The sequence below is a fragment of the Suillus fuscotomentosus genome (genome assembly GCF_016647785.1).
Source record: "Suillus fuscotomentosus strain FC203 chromosome Unknown F5891scaffold_35, whole genome shotgun sequence".
Lineage (NCBI taxonomy): Eukaryota > Fungi > Basidiomycota > Agaricomycetes > Boletales > Suillaceae > Suillus > Suillus fuscotomentosus.
Window position 1 is genome coordinate 408,844 of NW_024539547.1, and position 22,168 is coordinate 431,011.

Here is a 22,168-nt window from a genome sequence, read left to right on the forward strand (position 1 = left end):
AAGTCAAGTAGGCTACCCTTCCCTTACCTTCTTCTCTATTTCTTCCCCCTCGTTCATATTCCAGATGGAGGATAACCCGCATCCTGGAGCATCGTCCCAGGCGGACTCGGACACCCTGCGACATGCTGCAGTATCCAAATCACCCGTAGCGGTGGTATCAACGTCCGAGAATGCTCGACGGAAACGCAAGATTGCCAACTTGGAGGGCTGCGAGAATCTCGAGTCGGTGAAAAGGTATGGGCACCAGTTTAATTTAGTAGTAGTAGTTTACTAGTATGCTTACCATTGCCAGGGAAAAAAACTCACAAGGACGGGCTATCATCAGACGGATGATTGACTTACTCGATAATGTCGAGGAATTGATGAGCGAGAACGATCGCGATGACTTAAAGGACAACGATCATAACCTTGATTTAACTCTCATCCTCGGGTCAGTGTTTCAAGTCCGTCCAGTGAGAGTGACTATTCATGGTGTTTCCAAAGTCAGGATCGTTTGCGCGTCGGATACGTGACGCTTAAAAAGACTTTAGATAATAATAATATGCAGCACGACGATCACTTGCATATGCAAAAAAAGGTGCGCTTCGCCAGTGTCACTAGTGGCTGGTCTTGCATTGAACTGTTGTCCAGCTTAGTATGCAGCTGCAGGGGTTTGATGGTGCTCCAGAAGACATCGATGATGATCGGACCACTCAACTTATGGCACAAGCCCAGCAGCTGCGGGACTCGCAGAACCGAATCGACAACCTTCATACGCAACTATTTGATTTGCGCAGCAGGTTGTATGAGGTCGAACACGCCCATAACATGGCAGAAATACAGCGCCTGGAAACGTTGCAGACTCAAAGAAGAGGATCGCGCGATCATCGCCGTACTATGAAGCTGCATTCCCCACCTCCGAAAAGGAAGTCTATGGTCCACGAATATTACTCAGATGGTGGGCAGTCGATTAGGTGGCTCACAGACGAAGAGTTTGAGCCGTATGATGAACTGTCTGCTAATGAAGAAAGCTCACCTGTTGTCAAGGCCATTGGAGGGCCATTGTCATGTGGATTGGCGGATAGGCGACGCATGTCTTTATCTCGCCGTTGGGCTTTGCGTCGTTTCCAAAAAGTCAGGGATGCTGCCGACTTGAATGACTCGGACGGGCCTGTCAGTGCGGCTGGCTCTGCAGAGATCTGAAGGAGATACTGTTAGTTTGGCTCTCCCTATAATATATATATATTTTAATTCACTCGACTATGCGAGTCTTGCTTCATACTACTAGTACATAACAACGTCCGGGTCGTTATTGTTACCTACTACTACTATGCAATCCAGTGTTTTGGTCCAAAAATAGCATACGCGGAATCTGTGCGGCGCTCCATTTCAATTAACAAGGCCAAGCATCTGTGCAACTTCACTGGTTCGTGACTTTCTGGCCGCGGACATTTTTGAAAGATCTGTGCACAACTTGAACGTCTAGTTCTTTCCAATGCTATATATGCTGAAGCATACATCTATAAGGACTCATTCAAGTTTACTTGGTGTGTGCATTTCCTTGCTTAGATGCTACTTTGTTGACCATCCTTCGTACTAGTACTAGACGTGCTTCAAACACTCAATAACCTCTTTTTCCAGGTATGCTGAAAGAGGTGCGTGAGATGGCGTAACGTTGACATCAGATCTGACGACACGCAGGTATACCGTTCCGCCGTGGATATCTGTTGCACGGTGTTCCTGGAAGGTTCGTATGATTCATGTGCTCTAGTTACCACCGGTACTCACGCTCCATTGGTCATAGCGGCAAGACTTCATTGATACATTTATTGGCGGGTGAATTAGGTCTGGATATCTACGTTGTCAGCTTGTCATCACCCTCTGAAACTGCGCCACTAACATGCCTCACCAGACTGCTTTTTGCTACGGCTAACCATATTGAGCGCCTTGATCCAGCTCTTAGTCGCCCAGGACGCATGATGTCTGGGTGAATTTCACACATGCGACAAAATGGCAAGCCGAGGGCATTTTCAAGTGTTTCTTCCCCTCGAAGCCTGCTGGTGTCACTACCACATCTCCACCTGAAGAGGACGTTGACACTTCGCAGAAAAACCTTCCCCTGCCAAAGCGCCAGGCGCCCAGTCACACTATTCCTGTGCTTGATGAGACTGAAATTTCTGAGCTTGCTAAGCGTTTCGCAGATGCTATCCCAGAGAACGAGCTAAGCGTAAGTTTCCGGAAGCGATAATATATTTGCCGTTGACGTCGTTTCAGGTTGCCGCGCTTCAAGGCTACTTGTTAAAGAATAAGGTTCGCCCGCGCGAATGTGTCGATGAAGTTGCACAGTGGCACGTATACATAACTTGGGAAGTGCATCACGGACTCAACTATTTTACAGGATCATTGAAGAACGCGAGACTCGGGAGAAGCTCAAGAAGGAGAAGGCAGAAGGTACGCGTGGTACAATATCTGTGTGACTTATGCTGAATTTATTTCAAGCGCGAGGCGAAGGAGAAGAAAGAGGTAAGCTCCTGTGACTCGATCGGTCCTATTGTGATATCTGACCATGGGATAGACCGAGGAGAAAGAACGCAAGGAGGTATCGTGCTTGGTTCTGTCCCGCTGAATGATGTCACTCACAAAGCTATTCAGAAAGAAGAGAAGGTTGCTAAAGAGGTAATGTCCCATCAAACCCAATCATGCGCGTCCTGATGGTGAGACAAATCGTAAAGCAAGAAGAAAATGATGCCAAAGAGAAGACTGAGAGGAAAGAACGTGCGAAAACCAAAAAGGCTCACCGCGCCGAGACTGCCTTGAAGTTGGAAGGTACCTCCAGCACCAGTTCTCTGGCTACAACCGAAACAGTCGTTGTCTTGAGCACCGCTGAATCCTCAATCGCAATCGCCTTGTATTTCAATTCACATCATGGCCAACAACACTCGCGTAAGTAGTCTATTCTTTCAGTTTTTTTTTCAACTTTGATGGCTGATCGCGAAGAACCATCACACAGCTTCAGAATCATCGCATCAGCATCACACGCGAGAATGCAAATGAAATGCCACCAGCAAGTACACTCGTCAGACATCTGCCCAGGGAGTCGTAAGGCAAGGACGCTGTAAAAGACGACGCTGGTCTCAAGCGTACATGGTTGTTGTCGCTCGCATTCGCCACCAGATCTCAACGCGTTTCTCTCGGGCCAAGTCGTACGGAAAGTGCTAGGAGAATGTTGGGGGGTGATGGGGTGAGTACTGCCTCCTCAGGCTCTGCTGGCTTTGTTGTATGGGCACGACTGACTTGGGAGTTTAAATTTTCTGTGTCGTAGAGCGGAGCTCCACAATGTTGTTCTTTCGCTTCGCATTGCGCAGCAACCTTCTTCAATTCTCGCATTCATTGGAATGTCCGAGTCCAAGCCATACTAGCCACTGGACGTGGGACTACATTGACACCGACCCAAGTACGTGCGTCACCCTGAACCCGAACAAGTTTTACGTTGACCGCGAGCTAGAAATAGCATCATGCAACCTTGAAAGCTGCACGTCGCTGAAAAAGGTGAGTATTGACATTATTAACGCCGTTGCCTGTGTGAAACTTTCCATTATAGGCGTACAATCATATTTAGGGTAGCTGCCCTTGCCGGGGATAGTACTACCAGCGCAAGGCCGTTAAATTGAGTGGAAGTTGTTTGAAGTCAAAATCCATCCCTAGTCTCCTCCCTTTCCCTCGATCTCTTTTCCCTTTACTCGTCGTTGAAGCTAATGTCGCAGGTGGACGATATCCCGCAGCCCGAGGCATCCTCTCAGACCTCCGTGGCATCGTCCATGGCGGTGCCGACGTCTGATAGTGCTCGACAAAGGCGCAAAATCGCTGAATTGGAGGAGAAACTGCAAGTGTTTGAGTCGGGGCATGCGGTGAAACAAAGGTATGAATGTCGACATCTATAATCATGTAGTTCTGCACGCTAACCGTTATCAGGGAAACAAACTACTTCATGTCTCAAGGACGAGCTATCAGGCGCATCGTTGCTCTATTTGATAGCATCGAAGACATGATAGCCGAGAACGATAGGCGGTGCGATCTCGAGAGTGATGACGACAATATAACTCTTGTGTCAGTGTTTACCTCTCCATCTCCTGAGCGTTACTCACTAGTTTGATATCAGTCAGGATCGTCTACAATTCGGTTATATAATCCTCAACAATACCCTTCCGTGGTTTCACAGAAAGGTTTCTGACATGGAATACAATGACTATATGCACATGTTAAAGAAGGTGCGTTTCGCCATTGTCGATAAGTACCTTGTAATGGATCTTCATTCAGCTTAGACACGGGGCCGACAGTGCTCGAGGGGATGATACCTCGAAGCTTAAGACCCTTATCCCAGATTGGGTCAATCGTGAGTGGAGGCCCGATCCCCCCGTCGACCTCGAAGACAAACACTGCCGTGGATTTGCCCACGACACGTGCGGTAGATTGCTCTGTCCAACCGAGCTAGACTGGAATGATCCAACGTAAGTAGTATCACACTTATGACATCTCAAGACACTAACCGTTCACCAGCGTCAGAGCAGGAATCCGACCCTATAGGGGAAGTGAGTGCAGCAAGGATCTAGAAGTGTGCGCTTAAGCGAAGCGCGAGAAAGCGCAGGAGCGCGCAAGGTACAAAGGCGCGGGAACGCGCGCGCGTATTAGCGCGAAGCGCGGGAAAGTGCGCGCGCGTATGCGGAAATGAGAAACTAAGCTTAAGTAGTGATATAAAGCAAGATAAGAGATATAAGAGTGCAAAATGTAAAGGAATAGCTTTCTACTATATTCTGCTAAGTAGTAAGTGGGTAGTAACTAGTAAGTGAAAAGTAGGAAAAAGTAGGTCAAGTGTAGTATGTACTGCTGGTGCTTATATAGCGCGCCTAAGCGCGGTCATGCGGAGCCGAAGCGCTACCGAGTAGGTATGTAAATATATATATGAGTGAGAATGCATGATAAAAATAAAGGTGGAACTATGCTAATAAAGGAAATGGAAATATACGCACTAGGGAGCTTGGTGGACAGTGGATGGATGCTTCTGGATGGCTGGCGCCATAGGGCCGCGCGGACGGCTATGTCGTGACAGAAATGTCTTGGCCGGCGTTCCTTTACGCAGGATATACTGCCGATCAGAACAATCTCGAGGAAGGTCTGTTCAAAAGCAAGCTTTTAGTTCAGGTTCGTCGTACATAGATAGCTTCACAAAGACCTCACTTTTTGCAGGCATTCAAGGCTATCTTTACATCCCCCTCCTCAGCAAAGGACGTTTCCGGCGATGGTGATGGCGCTAACATCATCGAAAATAACAGACGTGCGAAGAAGGATCCCTTGGGCAAGAAAGTCAAAACACACGTGGCGCAAATCATCAAGATGAATAAAGTGTCAGCCCGCTCGATCGCGTATGTATCGTGTCAAGTAAGTGGTCAATTTTTCGTGTCCTTACGAGGTACTAACAAATTATGTAGTTGCGATTCGCACTTTCATCAGTGACTTCGTGGCGATCAATAGATGATGATTTTGATTACACGCAGTTCTGGTTCAACATCGTAGACTTTTTTGAACGCCCCCCTGGCCGAGTAGCGCAGCGCAACGTTGACCGGTTGCTTACATGGTGGACAAGGTATATTATTTTCAATACTTTCAATTTGACAAGCCGTTGACTGTTTATTAGGAAAGTCTTTGGTACCAGTCATCGTACAGAACTTAGTGATGCGGCGAAAGGCAAGATGTCCGTCAATGCTCTCGCGATGCAGAGGGCGCGACTGGATGATGCGCTGTTCAATTCCGAGTAGTTTACCCCTTCGGCCAGTTATTCTTACAATAGATAGCAACCTGCCCAATATAATGTCGATTTGCATTTACCGCTTGCTTGTTTGACGTGTGAAGACCTACGATATTGGTGTTCGTATCATGAGAAAACAACACATAGGGTCCTATGTACCTCTCTTGACATGTTGTTAATGTATCTGCATAATACACGTATGTGTTTAGTAGGCTGCACGAGGAAATCTAGCGTGATAATTGGAAAAGCCAGGATGTTCTCTCCTTCTATGTACACGCTAACAATCACAAGGAGGCTGACAGGTGACGGCGATCTTAGAACATATCGAATTAGTAGCCCAATTCACGAGACACGGACAAATCATCATATTCTCTCAGTCTGGTACAGGTGGGTGATTGCTAAGGCAGAGCGGAATGACATCGGTAGAAACCTGATATTACCCAACAGCAACTTTGTCATTAGATGAGGAAGCTAAGCCGCTCGTCTCGTGAGGTGCAAAAAGTGCAATGGTTTTGATGGGTGGTGTGATATATGATATACTCGACGAGTGGTCAATAAGGGCTCGAAGGAATGTATGACCCACTACTATATTGTTTTAGTCTATGCAGGCGTCAGCAATTGCTGAAGCAAAATGTAACTATACCAATTATTGTAGACAATAGCACAACTTCGGTCATAAATACTTGATTTCGCCCATTAACACCTTGGTGATTGGATGGGGGGCGGCTGTCACCAGGGTCCCGAATTCACTTACACGGCACTACACAGCATTTGCGCAAAACCTTGGACCGCTGCGAGACGCGTGGCAGATGAATACAACTGCTAGTTGTTGGGTATTCATACGATTTCGCGTGACAATTTGAAGTAAGCTGTACGTTGTATATGTTTGCTTGATGGACACATTCCGGCTGCGATACGAAAGTGGCACTTCTTTGCACAAATTCGCAATTGATATATAGTAGACAAACATGAACAATTTAAAGAAGGTGGCGTTAAAATTCGCACAAGGCATCAGTTTGCACTTCGTAAACACTTCGTGGTACTCTGCAAAACACGAGTTTTTTGGTCTGGCTTGGGACGTTGCACGATACTCGAAGAAAATCAACTTTTTGGAGAAGAGGGCGTCAAAATTAGTGCGAGAATATTAATTTAAACTTGTGCACTTGGTAAACACCTTGTAGTCATCCGGAAGATTAAGGCCTTCACGCCTGACTTTGACACGATGGAATTCACTTCTGAGGTGCCGATAGTGTCTCATGCAGTTCGACCCTTTGATTTTACTCCATATCACTTTCGAGTTAGAATTCCAGCGATATGTAGGTGTTCTCCCGATCAAACGCTGGTGTAGGAAATTTATGCATTGTCCTTTCCTGTATAAAGTCAAACATCACTATGTGATGATGGATAGCAGAATTATACAGATGTTTGTGATTGTGTACTATGTATCGTCATATATACTCTTATCATCTTTCCTCCAGTTCACTGATGACAGTCTCCATTCTATCCATTGAGCTTGAAAAGTCTATAATAGAAGTACAGTAAGACAGAAAACAGATGGCAAGCGGGCACATATCCAAGATAGTCATATCCAAGCCTTTATCATCATCTGCCTAACATCCAGTATTACCCCTCATCCGTCGGTTAACCCACAGGCCCAAGATTTATCCCAAGACCAAAAATACTGTGAAAAGTAGGTCTTATCAGGCGTAACCTCGAAGGAAACACCATCCGAATGTATCCTCTTATTTCCAGGATTCATCACAGGAAACCACGGTGGCCCCCACGGGAAGGACTTAGGATCCTGCTTGTAAAGGGCAGCAGACACCGTGAATCGCTCCACATGTAAGTCTATTCCCCTTGTGGCATATGCGGCATATGAAATTGACTTGAAATCGTGGATGGGAGGCAGATGCGGGTAGACCACTGAAAAGGTTTCAAGGCTCTTCATAGAATTCCACGTATGGTCCCTCATCCAAAGATACACCGGTATTTTTGGCGAGTCTGTACCACAGCTGATGCCGCGAAAGATGTGTGAGTCATCAGCCAAATCGATTAGGTAAGTGAAATGCCGGATTGGTGTAAGGAAAACAAATGTTTTAACAGTGTTGTAAAACAATTGCGAGTCCTGGGCTTGACGTATTATTGTTAGATTTTTGGTTTTCCCAGGAAAAGAAGTGTGTCCGTCGACATTGAGATCTGTGCGAGAAGACCATGCATCTTGCACGCTCCAAATGATATGCTTCAAATGGCCATAGTCAACCGCAAGTTCTGGCGCAGCAAGGATCACCGGAAGTAACACGCTTATGTTGCGCGCTCGCCCCTCGTCTTTTTTTGAGAGAAATTTACTGGTCAGGAAAAAAGAGTAAAAGTCATCTTCCTCCGACCGGGCCTCTACATAAACGAAATAGTCAAATGCGTCACTAATCCACATCCTCTGTACAGCGGAGGTATAGTCGAAGAAAAGATCGCTCTTTTTCTCAGCGTACGCTTTCTGCATAAGCAGAGCATTTGCGAACTTCTTTAAGCTGTGGCGTCGGCGGAGCAAGATCGTGCGCAAGAAATCGGGGAGGATAATGCGTCTGACAAGTCGAGAGACGAGACATAAGGAGAGGGCGGTCGAGTAAGGACTTTTAATGTCATATTTCTCCCTTTGAGAAAACGTCGGCTGGGCTGCGTCTTTGCAGATGGTCAAGATAATCTTGATAGGAAGCTTAGGCGCCATGATGGAAGGGTTAGATACGTAGCTCGTTAGAAATGGCCCTGCCTTTAATACTTTCAGCATCAATCGTGGCGTCAGATCCGCAGCAAGAGATACACGTTCACGTTGTGTGGGGCCACACGTTGTGACAACAAGAGTTGTGACCGGTGGTCCATAACACAGTTATTGTTTCTTCTAGGTCACACGATGCCTGCGGAAATTCCTATTTGTGATCCCCAAAGACCGTCATAGCAATGATGCGAATGTGGCACGAACCGTAGAATATACCTTCCGACCCGAGTCAATGACACACATATGTACTTATTCAAGTTCTGTCATGGCACAACTCTTATTGTGCATGGCTGGCCACTGAGTTAAGTTGTTCTCGGGTCGATTTCACTGCAAGGATGCTCTGTAAAATGTGAGATAAAACCTATCTTCAAATCGGTTTATCATTGCCTTATTTCCCGAACTGACCTTATAGCACCCTGCGGTCGTCTGTGCGAGTTACATTTGTCACCGAGCAAATGCAAGCACTGACAGATGCACTCAAGGCATTGATGAAAGTGCAAACTTTGATGGGTGAGCCTCCCTGCGCAGGCGAGTCAGTGTATGAACTGCGCCTCTATCTTGAGGTTGGACTAATATGGATGCTTACTAGTTGAGGTTGTGTTGAGGCGCAGAATGATTCGATGACTGGGTGAAAAGTGCCGGTCGAAAGGCACTGACAGCCCGAGTCACCCATCGTACGATGCTACAGGATTTCAATTTTGATTCGAATACTTGAAATGATTGTCACTAGAGTAGGGAACAACGTGAGAGAGAGGTAAATGCAAAAACAAGATGACTACACTGCGAGAGTATCAAGGTAATTGGTGTAACGACTTGATGTTGGACAGTGCTAGCGTACCGTAAAGATCATGCGTTGTAAGAACGAAGTCAATCTTGAATCACAATCTCGTACTCGTAGATCCAGGTCAGTTGGATTGGTGTACACACGATCATGACTCCGAGTCGAAACGGCTGTTATTCATCATGCGTATCAACTTTCATTTCGTCTGTTATTCCCACGCGTTTTCATGTAATTGAATCCCTAATGGAACACAATTTCAAAGGGGACACCCGCCGCACATTTTCCCGATACTTATTGCGATCTCTCCACTCATTTTGGGGCGCAAAACATTATCATCAACCTTACATTCTGTATGTGATCGTCGTCGTTTTTGAACTTTCACCTAACCTGATATACGTGGCTTAACCAGGCGGAGATTGGGCAGGTTCAGTTTACTCCGCGTCCGGATGTCCATCTACATGTGTTGGTGAGTATTCACTCTTCTAGTGAGTATCTCGAAACATTCATCCCACATTGTCAGATTATGTAGACAACAACCCGTCAGCATTCAAGAATGCTTATTTTGAGTTCAACTCGTTGAACATCTACGAATGAAGCTTGCGTTTTACGTTGAATGTCGTACCAGCAGCTACAAAGTATTGTGTGAATTGTATTAACATCACATATGCCCAGAAACCAGAATACTTACTGTTTTGATCCCTAAGCGTGATATAGAGACGAGTTGCAGCAAGGTCGTCATTTTCTACTCGTACACACTTCAGATATATCATCCAACACGATCATCTACTTCAAATTCACAATAACGGTGAGACTCGCCACAGTGTTTCTCGTAGCATTTTAATGTTTGTTTATGAAGCAAATCACATTGGCCCCACACTCCACTATCCTTGCGCGTGTGCCTCGAAGCAAGGGTTCGTTCTCTGGTCACTTCTTGATCAGGACTATATGTACATAATTCTGGTTGCCTCATGGCATCCGTGCTGGCAGTTGCAGCAGAGATGGTATGTTTTACGTCCACTTTCCAACCACCTTCACAATACGAGGTTCTCTACAGATTCTGATACCATTCTGGGGTGCTTGTAATTGTATAGGAACTCGTTATGGCCGTAATATGTGGGTGCGGGAAGCGCCCTTCAGTGCGTTGTTCGTGGTAGCATGCCTACAGTTTACGTTTTCGTGCTCAAACGAGCCGTGATAATTCTCTATGCAATGTACCTTGTGGCGGAGGAACACACGCAAGCAAACGACATGGGCATCCAGTTTAAAAAAACAAGCCAGGTCATACACGCATTGTTCGTTGGCTCAAATTCGAAGAACTAAAGACAGGCATTCCGCAGGCCCACAATTTGACCGTGACTCGTACTCGCAAAGATCTAGAGCCGACTCACATGCACACTCATCATGTTACAGTCATTGGATTCTGGATGTCAGTTACCATATCTAGCTAATGACAATCCTTCTCCCCAGGGTTCTTCATGCACGTAAGCCACGAGGCGAACATGAACGCTTCGATATTCCTTGCATAAGAGCCTGTTCGCGATGTGGCACAGCACAGGGGTTTCTCCCATCTTTTGCATTCTATAAGCCCTCTCATATACTATGTCCTCCAGTACAGAGGTAAGCTCCGGCCAAATTCCCTTGAATTGATTTTTGACAAAAAATACAGCGAAGGAGCGAAAGCGCCGATTCAAGGCGCACGCCAACTCCACCCCCCGTCGACGACGACATGCCCCTCGCCGCCTTTTTCGCTCAATTCGCATCGTTCCCCTTCAACGAGAACCAGTCCTCACACAAGAACTTCGACCGCCTTGTCAAAGTCCTGAAATGTGACGTCAAAGATCCTCAGGGGCGCATAGCACTAGCACGAGAGGGATTCAAAGACGCGCTCGTTCATGAATTCAATGCGCGTTTCGGAACTGATAACAGCATTTCTAACTGGCAGTATTTGTGCGGTGTGTTGAGGGTTGATCCTGTTCCGAATTCTGTCAAGAGGTGTCGCAAGGTTTGTGGATCATTGTTTTAGGCGAGTCGCAGTGGCTGAGTTGCTTGTGTAGTGCGTTTGGGACGTGCATGTCAACCTTGTAGACCTGGTTGATTCACAGAGGACTGGGAAGCCTGTGAAACTGTTTGCATCCTTGGAAGACTTGAGAGCATATACTCATCATACGAGGAACACATTTCCGAAGGAGACTCGTGCCTATCAAGGCGGGTTACTGAGGGCGATAACACGCACGTACTTCAGGAGACCCGGGCACGGGCCCGGGAGTGCGAAGAAAAAGGAAAGAAAGAAGAAACAGAAGGCCGCAAGGGCAGCAGCGGGAGGTGACTGAACGCGTGTTTAGTGGTGAAGACTGACTGGAGTTGTCCCTTTGAACTCGTTTCGCAACATTCGCTTTCGTTATGTTCTCTGTACCAGTAGCATGCGCACTATGACCTGTCAACAGTTTGTAATTTATCTCGCAGATGAAATGCCGCCTATGCCATCTTCCGATATCAACGCCTGCCCCTTACATAGTCACTAAAGCCATTCCTTATAAAATCACAATGATGAAGTGTTGAAGGTAGTCGTATGGATTGTAAGCTACCTGTGCATGTGGTACTTTGCTTGCCCGAATCCCGGACGTTCCATAAGCTGCTTATTAAGCAGTTACCCGCTCTCTGTATCTTGTACCATAATGGTACGAAAAATTCCTGTCGCACAGTCGCAACAAGATACTTCGAACGGCTGCGAACGCCGAACAGTGACTAGTGACTTGTTACGAGTCGTGATCTGAAATGCAACCACGTTTATCCAGTCGAAGTTTGGGTGCATGTGCCATACACGTGTAAGTTATACTGTAACCTGTTACCTGTTCTACTATCTCTCGACAGGTTACACCCGTCTCCCACACGTACGTCTAAAAGCTGGCTTGGCACATGAAATGTTTGTGAGTCCACATGGTTATATAGTTCCAATTTGATCTACATACTGGTCAGGCGCGAAGACTATCCTTTCCTATGATCCTGGAAACAACACGAGGCATTCAAGGACTCCGTAATATGAAACCCCCCCACCTGACTATGTTCTGGACGAGTACGACTTGTAGTACTTGTCACTACAAGATGTCATCGTCCCCTAGGGTGTGCTACAGTTATTTACAGACAGCTAGTTGTCGATTCGGCTCCCAGTGCAGGTTTGCGCATGGCGAAGGGTTCAAAACCACCAATGGTGTAGGTCAATATAGCCACCTTCGATCTCACAGACAGGCTAACACATACATCAGCCGTCACAAACACATACACAGACACCTCTAGACGATTTTTTTGCAACATATCCCGCGTTCGACTACAACTCGTCTGCGTCAGCTTCATTGGAGTTTTACCGGATGTGCGACCAGTTTCGCTGGGATGAGGAAGACAAAGAGAGAGAACAAGCTCACTGTGATTTCAAGGACGCCCTTGTTCAGCAGTTTAACGAGATATATGGCACGGATGTGAATAATCTCACTTCATGGCGCAATTTGTGTCAGATCGTCCGCATTTCACCGATTCCTGACACTCTGGAATCATGCCGCGAGGTAGGAACTTCCCCAACTTGTTCCCGCCTGTGTTATACTGACAAGTATGGTCACACTTTAGGCGGTCAAAGCCACTCATGTCAATATTGTTGACTTGATCCATACAAAAGTGACCGGGAAGCCAGTGACCATATTTGTTTCGGAGGTGAAGCTGAGCAAGTATACCAAAGACGCGGGAAAATTCTTTCCAAGAGATAACGCATATGCTGGTGGTCTCTTAAGGTACCTGCTCCGCCGTATTATGAATCCTAGACAAGAACGCATGTCTAAGTCTGGTCAGAGGACGCAGGCCCGGGGCAGGCGTAGGCATCCCTAGAATCTACGTTCCGATTCTTATGTAACTCTCATCTGCGGGTTGGATTGTGCTACAGAATGCTACAGAGCGGACTGTAGCATTCTGTAGCGAATTCTGTTTCCCTGATGCGCTTGTACATTAGGTGTCGTTGTAAAGCTTCTAGTTGACTTCTCTGTGGTGCGCAAGCACACGACCGGATAATCTTTCAGACATTAACGATGGCAATGACCTTAGAGGTTTCATGTGTGAGCTATGCCAGTGGCCCAGGTTCTCTAGTAGTTGAATGTTGCAGAAGAAACAAGCTTATTCTCGGGAATGAAATCAGAGTCCCCACGACTCCGAAATGAGGAAATTTCCCTTTCTCGCATTCACACCCAGTATGCCTAGGGCACAATATTCTTCCGATATCAACGCCTGCCCCTTACATACTCACCAAAGCCATGGACACTTTCAGTGCCATTTGACCGTCTAGGTTGAAATAAGGCCCGGCATTTCATCCCCATCAAACCATCTTCAACCCCACTGAACCAAAAGGAGAACGAGCTCCTGGTCCTGGATCTGGGCGCGGATAAGGCCTGGAGACTTAATGATCATTTTGACTTTAATTCGGACATTCACATCGACTCCTGAAATCTCGTTGATTCTTATAATAGGAACTACCCTTTACACACTATTATTATTGGAGCTTACCTTAAAGTTCGCTCGCTCTGGTGCCAGCGCCCATCGCACTTCTCACATCTCTCTGTCCGCGCTTTCTGCGTTGCTGGTGCCAGATATCATGACAGCAGTAGAAATTCTGCTACCTAGTAAACCCCGGAACGCACCCTTCCATGAAACATTCATCTCCACGTCGAACAGGAATGACTCAATCAGAGGGTGACACTATTGCGATATTCACTCTCGCCGCTAGAGAAGGCCAGCCAGAACTAGTGAACGAAGTGTGGATAGGTTTGAACCATGTCTGGAGGATGGCATTTAGAAGTGACGACGTCACGAGGTAAGTATCTGAAGTATCTGGTTGTGCGATGGTGGAGAAGGTGGTGGAGTGAAGTTATTTGAAAGGATTGATGATGGCAAGAGACTCGAAGAAATCGCAAAGCTCGGTGCAGATGTCCCACTGGCTTCTTGTTGTATTTAGAGATATCGTGAAGTCACGATGCGAATTTGTGGACATAAGTCTGCTCGCCAGCTGGGGTGACATCAGGTTCATGTCAGTATGTTTGCTATGTAGTATCCGATCAAACGGGCTTTACATAGTACATCGCTCTGATAGGATCATGATAGTGATTTATGATGCATGATGATCGGGGCAGATATAATTGTACTACAGAAAATTCAAATACCGGCTTAACTCAGGCGTAGCTATTGCGGTCGTGACGCGGATGTGACGCGGCACTAACGAGCCTTGACGCGGCCACTGACGTGCCATTCCTATATGTTCTACATTCGACTTCCAGATCAAGTTGGATGAGTTCACGACCATTCCTTTGTTATTTTATTTGCCGTAGGGACATGTACAACTAGGTACATAAGCCAATGGCTATTTTCTTTTCTTATCCTCCCTCTCTGGACCCTTCGAAGTTCGAACCTGTGGAGTTTAACGGGCGGACATTCTTCAGCCGGCAGAGAAGGAACTACAGCTTCGGATAACTCGTTCAGGCTGCAGACTCCAAAGATGTAGTATCAGAGTTATTACTGAATAAGGGCCGTGCTGTCAATCACATAAGTTAAGTTAGATATCTATCGAACGGAGCAGGTAATGTCTTCCTCACTTCAAGTTCACTCTCGCAATAATCTCTTCCAGAAACCCATTCATCAGGAATGCCGAGATACACATTCCATCGCCTGCGATGTTGGCCAGCATCCAAAACCCACTGCTTGTTGCCTCTAGGTACCGTCCTGCTTCTTCGGAATTGAGCCTGACCCTGACGCTTTGATTTTTTTTTGTTTGTTAAAGTTGTCCGATACCTTCTCTTGGAGTCACCGTGCCGTACCATAACCACTTGGATCAGATGTGCCGGTGACTCGGACATCAATGCCGGCGAACTGTAACACAGTCGCTGTAAGAACGTTCCATTGACCTATTGTGTCACACTCCCTCTCACATACACATTGAAGCTTTAATGTATGGCCCTCTTCAACGGTGTACACTACGCCCTTTCATCTTCAATACAAGCGGGACGACACAAGGAACTCTCAGCCTTGCTAGATCTCCATGGTGCAACGAGCGCACCACCACACACTCATATTATTGCGCTTGCTGGATCACACATTGAGGGTGAATACGAGGGATCACTGCATGTAGTGTCGGACATGTGGGTACAACGGTGCGTAGTCCTCGGAAAACTTCAACCGTGAGTCTCCTCTGCCTTTCGCTTCAGTACGAAGGCATAGACGGTCAATATGTCAGCGAGCGGTACTATTCACCTGATCCAATCATGATTTTTTCAGGTGTTGTTGCATGCGCCACTGATGTGAGTGAACTGTCCTTGATCACATTGTATGATATTGATGTTGATTACTAGCTCTCCCAATGGGACCTTGAAGTTCTGTCAGCCGGCATCACCTCATTAGGAGGGCAGTGGCGAACAGCTCTTACCCGGGATGTGACCCATCTCTTCGCATTGCATAAACAGAGCAATAAGGTACTTACTCTCTCTGTTTCATTTACTATGGGACCATTGTTCACTGCGCTAACCCTTATGGCGTAGTATCAAACTGCAATGTATTTTGCACCATATACCGGCATGTTCATCCTTACACCACATTGGTTCGATGATTCAGTCCAACTTGGGTGTCGTATCTCTGAGATTCCTTATTTATGGCCCGATCCTGAGGTCTTGGCTCGGTGACATAGTGTACTATAGGTTACGATGAGCTATGATTGCAGAGGCGAAGGTGACACTATCCGGTAGTAACGAATGAGTATCTGACCTTGTAGAATTGTACTGGTAGGAATATGTATAGAAGTTTATTGACATTCATTACCCACACTGGGGACGCCGCGACCGCGGCAGGACCGTGTCAATTTCACCTGGCCCGCTTAACTCAACCAATAACGCCCTCTTCTCTCAATCGGATGATACTTTCAACGCTCAGCCCTAATTCTCCCAAGATTTCATCTGTATGTGCACCCAAGTCAGGTCCTGCCCATCTGGTCTTCGTATCACAGCCTTCGAGCACAGGAAACACTCTCGGCATCTTGACTTTCCATCCCTCTCCATCCTTACCAACCTCTACGTCCTCCACTGCTCCTCTGGCCTTTACTTGTTCACCTTCTACGATCTCTTTCACGCCTACGACACGTCCGACAGGGACGCCAGCGCCCTCGAGAATGGTCAGAACTTCTTCAACCTGCCGCTGACTGGTCCATGCTGAAATGGCTTCTTCGATTTCACCTTGCCGTGCGACGCGATGGTGATTTTGAGCATATGACGCTCCTATGAGGTCTTCACGGCCTATGGCATGCATAAGTCGTGCGTAGAGGGTATCTCCATTTGCACCGATGATTATATATGTTGGCGAGGTGGGTGTTGATGGTAATGGGAGGCAGGGGTAGGCGTTAGTGGGAACTATGCCGGTCACCGACGAACCTGATGGCCCACGGACCTGTGAATGTGAAAATTGGAAATGATTCAAACGGACGCGCAATGAGCTCCCACCTTGCCTTTACGGTCGTACTCCGGAATTATACCTTCCATCAGGTTCAACATGCTGCAAAGCGTCCAGTGGAGGTCGTGAAAAGTAGTGGATTTTTACCTCTCCATAATGCTCACATCAACCGTCTCACCACCTTGCTCCCCTCGTGAAGCCTTTTTCTGCTTCGACAACAATGCCAGCACCTGTAGAACGTCATGATATGTACATCCAACATCACTAGGCCTCTCACAGTGCCAAACGCTGCGTGTAAACCAGCGACAGAGTCACCAAGACTGATGTTAGGTCTTATTGGAGGACCCGAAAGCAATCCGGTATTCGGGTCTGGCTGTCCATTTATAAAGCGAAATCCCGACTCAGCTTCACATACAGACGCATATCCTGGTCGTGAAGCCCATGGACCTGTTTGACCATATCCGCTGACACGGGTGAAGATCAGGGAAGGATTCTCCTTGTGTAGCTCTTGTGGCCCAAGACCCCATTTTTCCAGGGCTAAAGATACCCTTGAGCATAGTGTAAATATACAAACCACGCTGATGAAACTCACTTCCAGGTTTGAAGTTTTCGATTATGACATCGCTGCTCACAGCCAGCCGCTTCACGATTCTGTAATAGGATATGAAATCGAGACGACAAAACCTTGATCTTCAACGTACTCTCTTCCTTCCTGTTTTCTCAGGTCAATAGCAATGCTCTTCTTATTTCTCGCGAGGCTTCGAAACCAAGGGCTCGTTCCGTCAATATCAAGTTCGCGCCATACTCGTAGCGGGTCTCCAGTTGAAGGTGGCTCAACCTTGATTACATCTGCACCAAAATGTCTATTTACAGTTCTGCGTGATATCAAGTCGCTCTTTCGAGAACTTACCCCAGCAATTGGCCACAGAATGGGCCAGCAATGAGTTGTCCAAGCTCGAGAACCCGGACTCCTGACAGTGGGAGGTTGCCTGAGGGGGTGGGCGGCGCATCTGCAGTAACGGTAGACATTCTGCGCGTTGAACTAGCGCGCAATTGTGTTGTTAGGAAATGCACAAGGCAATGGAAATCCGGAACTCACTGTTGCCTGGCAATGCCACGGGAAATCACACGTCTACTGGAGCTTGTCCTAGTGACCTTGAACGCGCTCGACCAGCTAGGTAGTGTCATGGCCACAAGTATGGTCAAGTCTTGATTTCGGATGTGATTTCGCGTCCTGCAAAGTTGGAATGTGAGCGACTGCTAGTGCGTGAAATCAGGACGTTGGTTGAATGGAAGATCGCTGTTTCGTATGGAAGCCGAAGAATGTCTTCTCGAAGCGGGCCGCCACGGTCGGTGCCTCCGGTATTCATTATGTAAGCATACGAAGACGCCATCTTGCCCGCATCTCTCCGAGTCTATAGCCATCTGCCACTAAATTGCCAGTTATAAAACTCCATGAACTCTTCTGGTCAAGTTCGGCCATAAATATTCAGTGAACGTTCTTCAGCCTCCAGAAAAAGTAGCCCTTGAGCTAAGGGGCAGCCACAGGCAAATATCCTCCAGGTCGCCGAAGAACATGAGTCAAGTTAGAGCTCAATATGCTAAGGTTAAGCTTACAGAAAAGCCAACAAAAATCGTTGGCTATACAATTCTGTTCAGTCACCCTGGGGCACCTGTTAGTCACCAGCAGAAGGATGAATGCTAGAGTTGAGGCCTCGAGGTTGCAGGTGAAGTTCGGTAAAAGAGCAGAGGTGCCATTGTTACATTCAAGTCTGGCGACATACGACAGACGCGGCGCAGCACTGACTTGCCGTGGACATTCAAAATCATCCATGCGCTGAACATACGCGTACTAAAAGGTGAGCCTTCTCATAAGTCATAACTGAATGATTCATCAAAGTATGCCATACAGGCTTTGTGTGTCCGAGAAATGACAGACGCTGATGATGATTTTTGGATAGTTTATCTGTTGCATGTTTTGGGTCAAGGAATGTGTGCGTATAGGTACCGGACGCTCCTGGCTAGTTGTTTGGTGAGCTCTGCACGTTCTTCAGGAAGAAACGCATTGCGACGGTAAGTTTCCTCCCGGTTTCACAATTCAAGTCGCACGACTCCTTCAATTTGTCTTCGCGGTGGGTTCCTCACAGTTAAATATTGCAGCAAGTCAACACGACGTCGGCAATTAGCCTCCGGAGTGAATTGTAGGGAGAAGATCCATAGGCATCAGCGGGTTTGGCCGTGGATGCACACTCGCGTACATCTGCTGCGAGTGATACATTTGTGCACTCCACGACTTCCCCGCCACCCCGGATCATCGATGCGTATTCTTCGGTGGCAAGCAATCGTTCTTTTGGTTCAAAAAGATTAGGAAGGTCCGCAGAGAATCTAGAACATCAAGTTTTGACACCAAAAATAACACAGTCCTGGGCGATTTCATAATAATGCCTCGTGCATGCATGACGTGTGATGGTTTCCAGGTCTGTTCCTCGTGTCGTTTTAATGCGAATGAAGTGTTACGAAATGTACACCGCATGTGCACAGCAGGTATCAAATTTTCAAACATCTTCCATGCGATACGGACAGATTTAATATTAAACATATCCAAACGAACACGAATAAACTCTTGATTATAAGGCAGATCATAAAATATTAATGAATCGGTAAGCAACTGCGCAACGTGAGACTAAGTAAATCCGTGGTAGACGGTCGATACTAAGAGCAAGGAGAAAGCGGCAATAATAGACCTGATAACAGAAAAAGCATGGGGCTAGCGGTGATACAACACAAGGAATTAAAGATGCGGAAGCCTAGATCCTACCCCTCTTCAACCTCAAATGTACCTCACAAATATGACGCCATATGCAGTCGCGTCGCATGACGCGAACCGCGGGGTCATCGCGGCTGTGGTAATCGCAACCCTCCCAGTGGCATTCTATTTGTGCAATCCTTGGTCCAGAAAGATGAACGATCTTACAGTGCGATTCTAATGCCTTCAGTGTTCCTATAAATCCGCAGTGTATAGCGGCGTCGCTCAGCCATTGGCAGGACATGAGGGGAGACGAGGGATGGCTATGCAGCGGGGACGGAAAGGGCTGATTGATTGGTGGCTGGTTTAAAGGGTAGCCCATTTGTTCGCCATGAACTGCATGGGGCTGCATCACAAATGAAAAGTGTGAAGATTCTGCAGCCTGTGGTGGAGGTATCACAGGCGTGAGGGGTAGGCTTAAAGGTCCTGGCTGAGGGACGGTATGAGTCTGCCACTGATGTGGTGAGGTATTGTACGGCGAAAAATCGGAGGTGGACATATTAGGGTCAAAGACGAAAGGCGGATTATTGGTTATGGTATATTGCGAGGAAATGATGGAGTGCGAAGAGGGGCCATTTGGATACACCCTGTGTATGAGAGTGATTATGAGAAAACAGCTACTTAGACATGGTAACGAGGAACATACTTTTGGGATGTCGGTGGGGAAAAGTAGCCGCTTCCTATCGCAGGAGAAGAAGAGTGCCCGATACTGGCACCTCCTAACACCGGATTATGGTACTGGGTGCTGTGAAGGGTCGATACATTATTCCAGGAGTCATAATTCGGAAGCATATTAGTGGTAGTACAGTAGTCAATTTGTGGCGGTGGTATGGCTAAGACCTGGGAAATGGATGTGGAAACAGGTTGTGTTGAGTATTGACCCTGTGTGAAGTTGCGACGGTTGTGGTCAGCGCTACTTGGTGAATCGCCTGACATCGGAGGGCCAACAGACGGTTGAGTGCGATGACTAGTCACAGTGTTATATCTCTGTAAGGAAGAGAAGGAGCAGACTAACATGGAGCTTGACATCTGATGACTTGTTGTGTTTGAACGTGACCTTGAGGTCTCTAGCTTTGAGCGGGTCAGTTTCAAAAAGTCGGTGACAGAAAATACATCCTACCATGTGGTTGGCGCCGAGGTGGCTGCCGAGTGGGTTTACGAAGGTACAATGAAGGTCGTCGTCGAGGACGTCCTGATTTTCCGCGAGTTGATCTGGCATGGGTGTGCTAAATGATAGGGCGATAAGAGCGAGCAATGGTTGCGTGGTATACGACCTACCTGTTCCAGTAAAAATTCATCCAGGGAATGGGGGAGATGATGTATGCCTTGCGGTCCTTAAATGATCATCTTTGAACGGTAGGGGAAAGAGGAAAGTTCGGGTAAGTAAAAAAGATTTATATTAGCAGGCCATGGTAAACCAAGCGGCACGGCGTTGCTTACATAGCGACAAAATGTACACCGATAAGTCCCCAATAAGTTCCCTGCGGTTTGCGACCTGCTGATATCTCTCCAATATGTCAGCGCCGTAGCCAAGCACGGGCACGAGTCCATGAAATGTGGAATTGCTGTGATCTCATGCCGATGGCTTTAACGAAAGAAGGCATCCATAACAAGTAAGCGTGACCAGGTATTGAGATGATCATGCACTATACCGTACTTCACTTAGTATATTTGCAATACGACGAGGGATGAATGCCGGCATGGCTGTATGCCATATTCGATGTAAGATGCACTCGAGGCTTGAAGAAGGCGTCCACAACAAGCATGTGCGACCAGCTGTTCGGTGCGGTATCCGAATATCTCGAGCGCAAGTAATCGCGCGCGAAGGGGGACACGGCTGTAATTCGAGAAAATCCGAGGGTCTATGATAGATATAAGTGCAAGCAAATCTGGCGTATTTAGATAAGTTGTTACGATTCATCGAGCCCAGGCAGAACTTACTGCAATACTTTTATGGTAGTACGGTGCACGTACTGTAGCCCTGCGTTTTCGTGGTAAGCAGAAGTTCTAGTTCTGCCACAGTCTTTTCCTGAACTCAGAGCCCGAACCGTGACAACTGCGTGGGATTTTGAACCTGAACGTTTGAACTACCGAGTCTAGCTGTCCTGATATCAGTTGAAGGAGAGTGCAATGGATGCCGCACCAACGCCGACCGGTGATGTGCTGGATTTGTAAAGCTGTACTATCTTGGAATTCAGCGTCGACCATGACATCCATGATGGTGATGGTCCAAATATTGGTGGAAGGCACTGATTCATCTCCGTGAAACATCTGTTCGTGCGGCCAACTTGCGGCCAACTGATACCCTCCCAGCTGGGTTGTTTACGAGTTTATCTCCACCTAGGTCCAGGACTATGGCACAACTAGCGATTTCGGAAATACTGCGTCCATAAAAGGCATCGAAGTTCACAAGTGGAGACTACATGGTTACTGGGTGTGGACATCGAGTCAATGATCTGCAGCGTGAGTTGGTTATTTCCGAAACTACAAAGCACCGACTTACATAATGCACTGCAAAGTTCTTGCGAGGACTCAGACTTAACCTTTTTTGCACATAGCCTCGAG

At 47.1% G+C, this 22,168-nt stretch overlaps 9 protein-coding genes across 9 annotated transcripts; 6 read left to right on the plus strand and 3 right to left on the minus strand.

Annotated features, from left to right (window-relative positions):
- Positions 1-1,996: 1,996 nt before the first annotated feature.
- F5891DRAFT_954624 (uncharacterized protein) lies at positions 1,997-2,456 on the plus strand (the record flags this gene model as incomplete). The annotated part of the gene is made up of 3 exons (XM_041375269.1): positions 1,997-2,206; positions 2,254-2,324; positions 2,378-2,456. Coding segments are annotated over 3 exons (360 nt in total), but the record flags the coding sequence as incomplete, so codon positions are not given.
- Positions 2,457-3,734: 1,278 nt separating this feature from the next.
- Positions 3,735-4,603, plus strand: F5891DRAFT_1190238 (uncharacterized protein; the record flags this gene model as incomplete). Its single annotated transcript, XM_041367260.1, has 5 exons — positions 3,735-3,898; positions 3,952-4,086; positions 4,139-4,247; positions 4,297-4,487; positions 4,537-4,603. The coding sequence occupies 5 exons, from the start codon at positions 3,735-3,737 to the stop codon at positions 4,601-4,603; spliced, it is 666 nt and encodes a 221-aa protein (XP_041224623.1).
- A 485-nt stretch (positions 4,604-5,088) lies between these two features.
- Positions 5,089-5,792, plus strand: F5891DRAFT_1190239 (uncharacterized protein; the record flags this gene model as incomplete). The annotated part of the gene is made up of 4 exons (XM_041367261.1): positions 5,089-5,178; positions 5,224-5,415; positions 5,466-5,620; positions 5,672-5,792. 4 exons carry the CDS (start codon positions 5,089-5,091, stop codon positions 5,790-5,792), a joined length of 558 nt encoding a protein of 185 aa, XP_041224624.1.
- A 1,556-nt stretch (positions 5,793-7,348) lies between these two features.
- Positions 7,349-8,504, minus strand: F5891DRAFT_1173938 (uncharacterized protein; the record flags this gene model as incomplete). The annotated part of the gene is made up of 1 exon (XM_041365642.1): positions 7,349-8,504. One exon carries the CDS (start codon positions 8,502-8,504, stop codon positions 7,413-7,415), a length of 1,092 nt encoding a protein of 363 aa, XP_041224625.1. The 3' UTR covers positions 7,349-7,412.
- A 2,555-nt stretch (positions 8,505-11,059) lies between these two features.
- F5891DRAFT_954781 (uncharacterized protein) lies at positions 11,060-11,663 on the plus strand (the record flags this gene model as incomplete). The annotated part of the gene is made up of 2 exons (XM_041375280.1): positions 11,060-11,335; positions 11,388-11,663. The coding sequence occupies 2 exons, from the start codon at positions 11,060-11,062 to the stop codon at positions 11,661-11,663; spliced, it is 552 nt and encodes a 183-aa protein (XP_041224626.1).
- A 772-nt stretch (positions 11,664-12,435) lies between these two features.
- Positions 12,436-13,206, plus strand: F5891DRAFT_1190242 (uncharacterized protein; the record flags this gene model as incomplete). The annotated part of the gene is made up of 3 exons (XM_041367262.1): positions 12,436-12,543; positions 12,597-12,890; positions 12,952-13,206. 3 exons carry the CDS (start codon positions 12,436-12,438, stop codon positions 13,204-13,206), a joined length of 657 nt encoding a protein of 218 aa, XP_041224627.1.
- Positions 13,207-15,312: 2,106 nt separating this feature from the next.
- F5891DRAFT_1190243 (BRCT domain-containing protein) lies at positions 15,313-16,037 on the plus strand (the record flags this gene model as incomplete). The annotated part of the gene is made up of 4 exons (XM_041367263.1): positions 15,313-15,504; positions 15,567-15,659; positions 15,711-15,830; positions 15,897-16,037. 4 exons carry the CDS (start codon positions 15,313-15,315, stop codon positions 16,035-16,037), a joined length of 546 nt encoding a protein of 181 aa, XP_041224628.1.
- A 27-nt stretch (positions 16,038-16,064) lies between these two features.
- On the minus strand, positions 16,065-18,134 carry F5891DRAFT_435433 (CoA-transferase family III domain-containing protein). The gene is made up of 8 exons (XM_041371821.1): positions 17,897-18,134; positions 17,708-17,839; positions 17,499-17,660; positions 17,390-17,448; positions 17,075-17,334; positions 16,945-17,027; positions 16,848-16,899; positions 16,065-16,794 (listed from the first exon to the last, which is right to left on the minus strand). Exons 1-8 carry the CDS (start codon positions 17,983-17,985, stop codon positions 16,234-16,236), a joined length of 1,398 nt encoding a protein of 465 aa, XP_041224629.1. The 5' UTR covers positions 17,986-18,134; the 3' UTR covers positions 16,065-16,233.
- Positions 18,135-19,604: 1,470 nt separating this feature from the next.
- Positions 19,605-21,356, minus strand: F5891DRAFT_1235449 (uncharacterized protein; the record flags this gene model as incomplete). The annotated part of the gene is made up of 5 exons (XM_041369632.1): positions 20,882-21,356; positions 20,724-20,829; positions 20,641-20,670; positions 20,250-20,590; positions 19,605-20,190 (listed from the first exon to the last, which is right to left on the minus strand). Exons 1-5 carry the CDS (start codon positions 20,899-20,901, stop codon positions 19,605-19,607), a joined length of 1,083 nt encoding a protein of 360 aa, XP_041224630.1. The 5' UTR covers positions 20,902-21,356.
- Between the last annotated feature and the right edge of the window lie 812 nt (positions 21,357-22,168).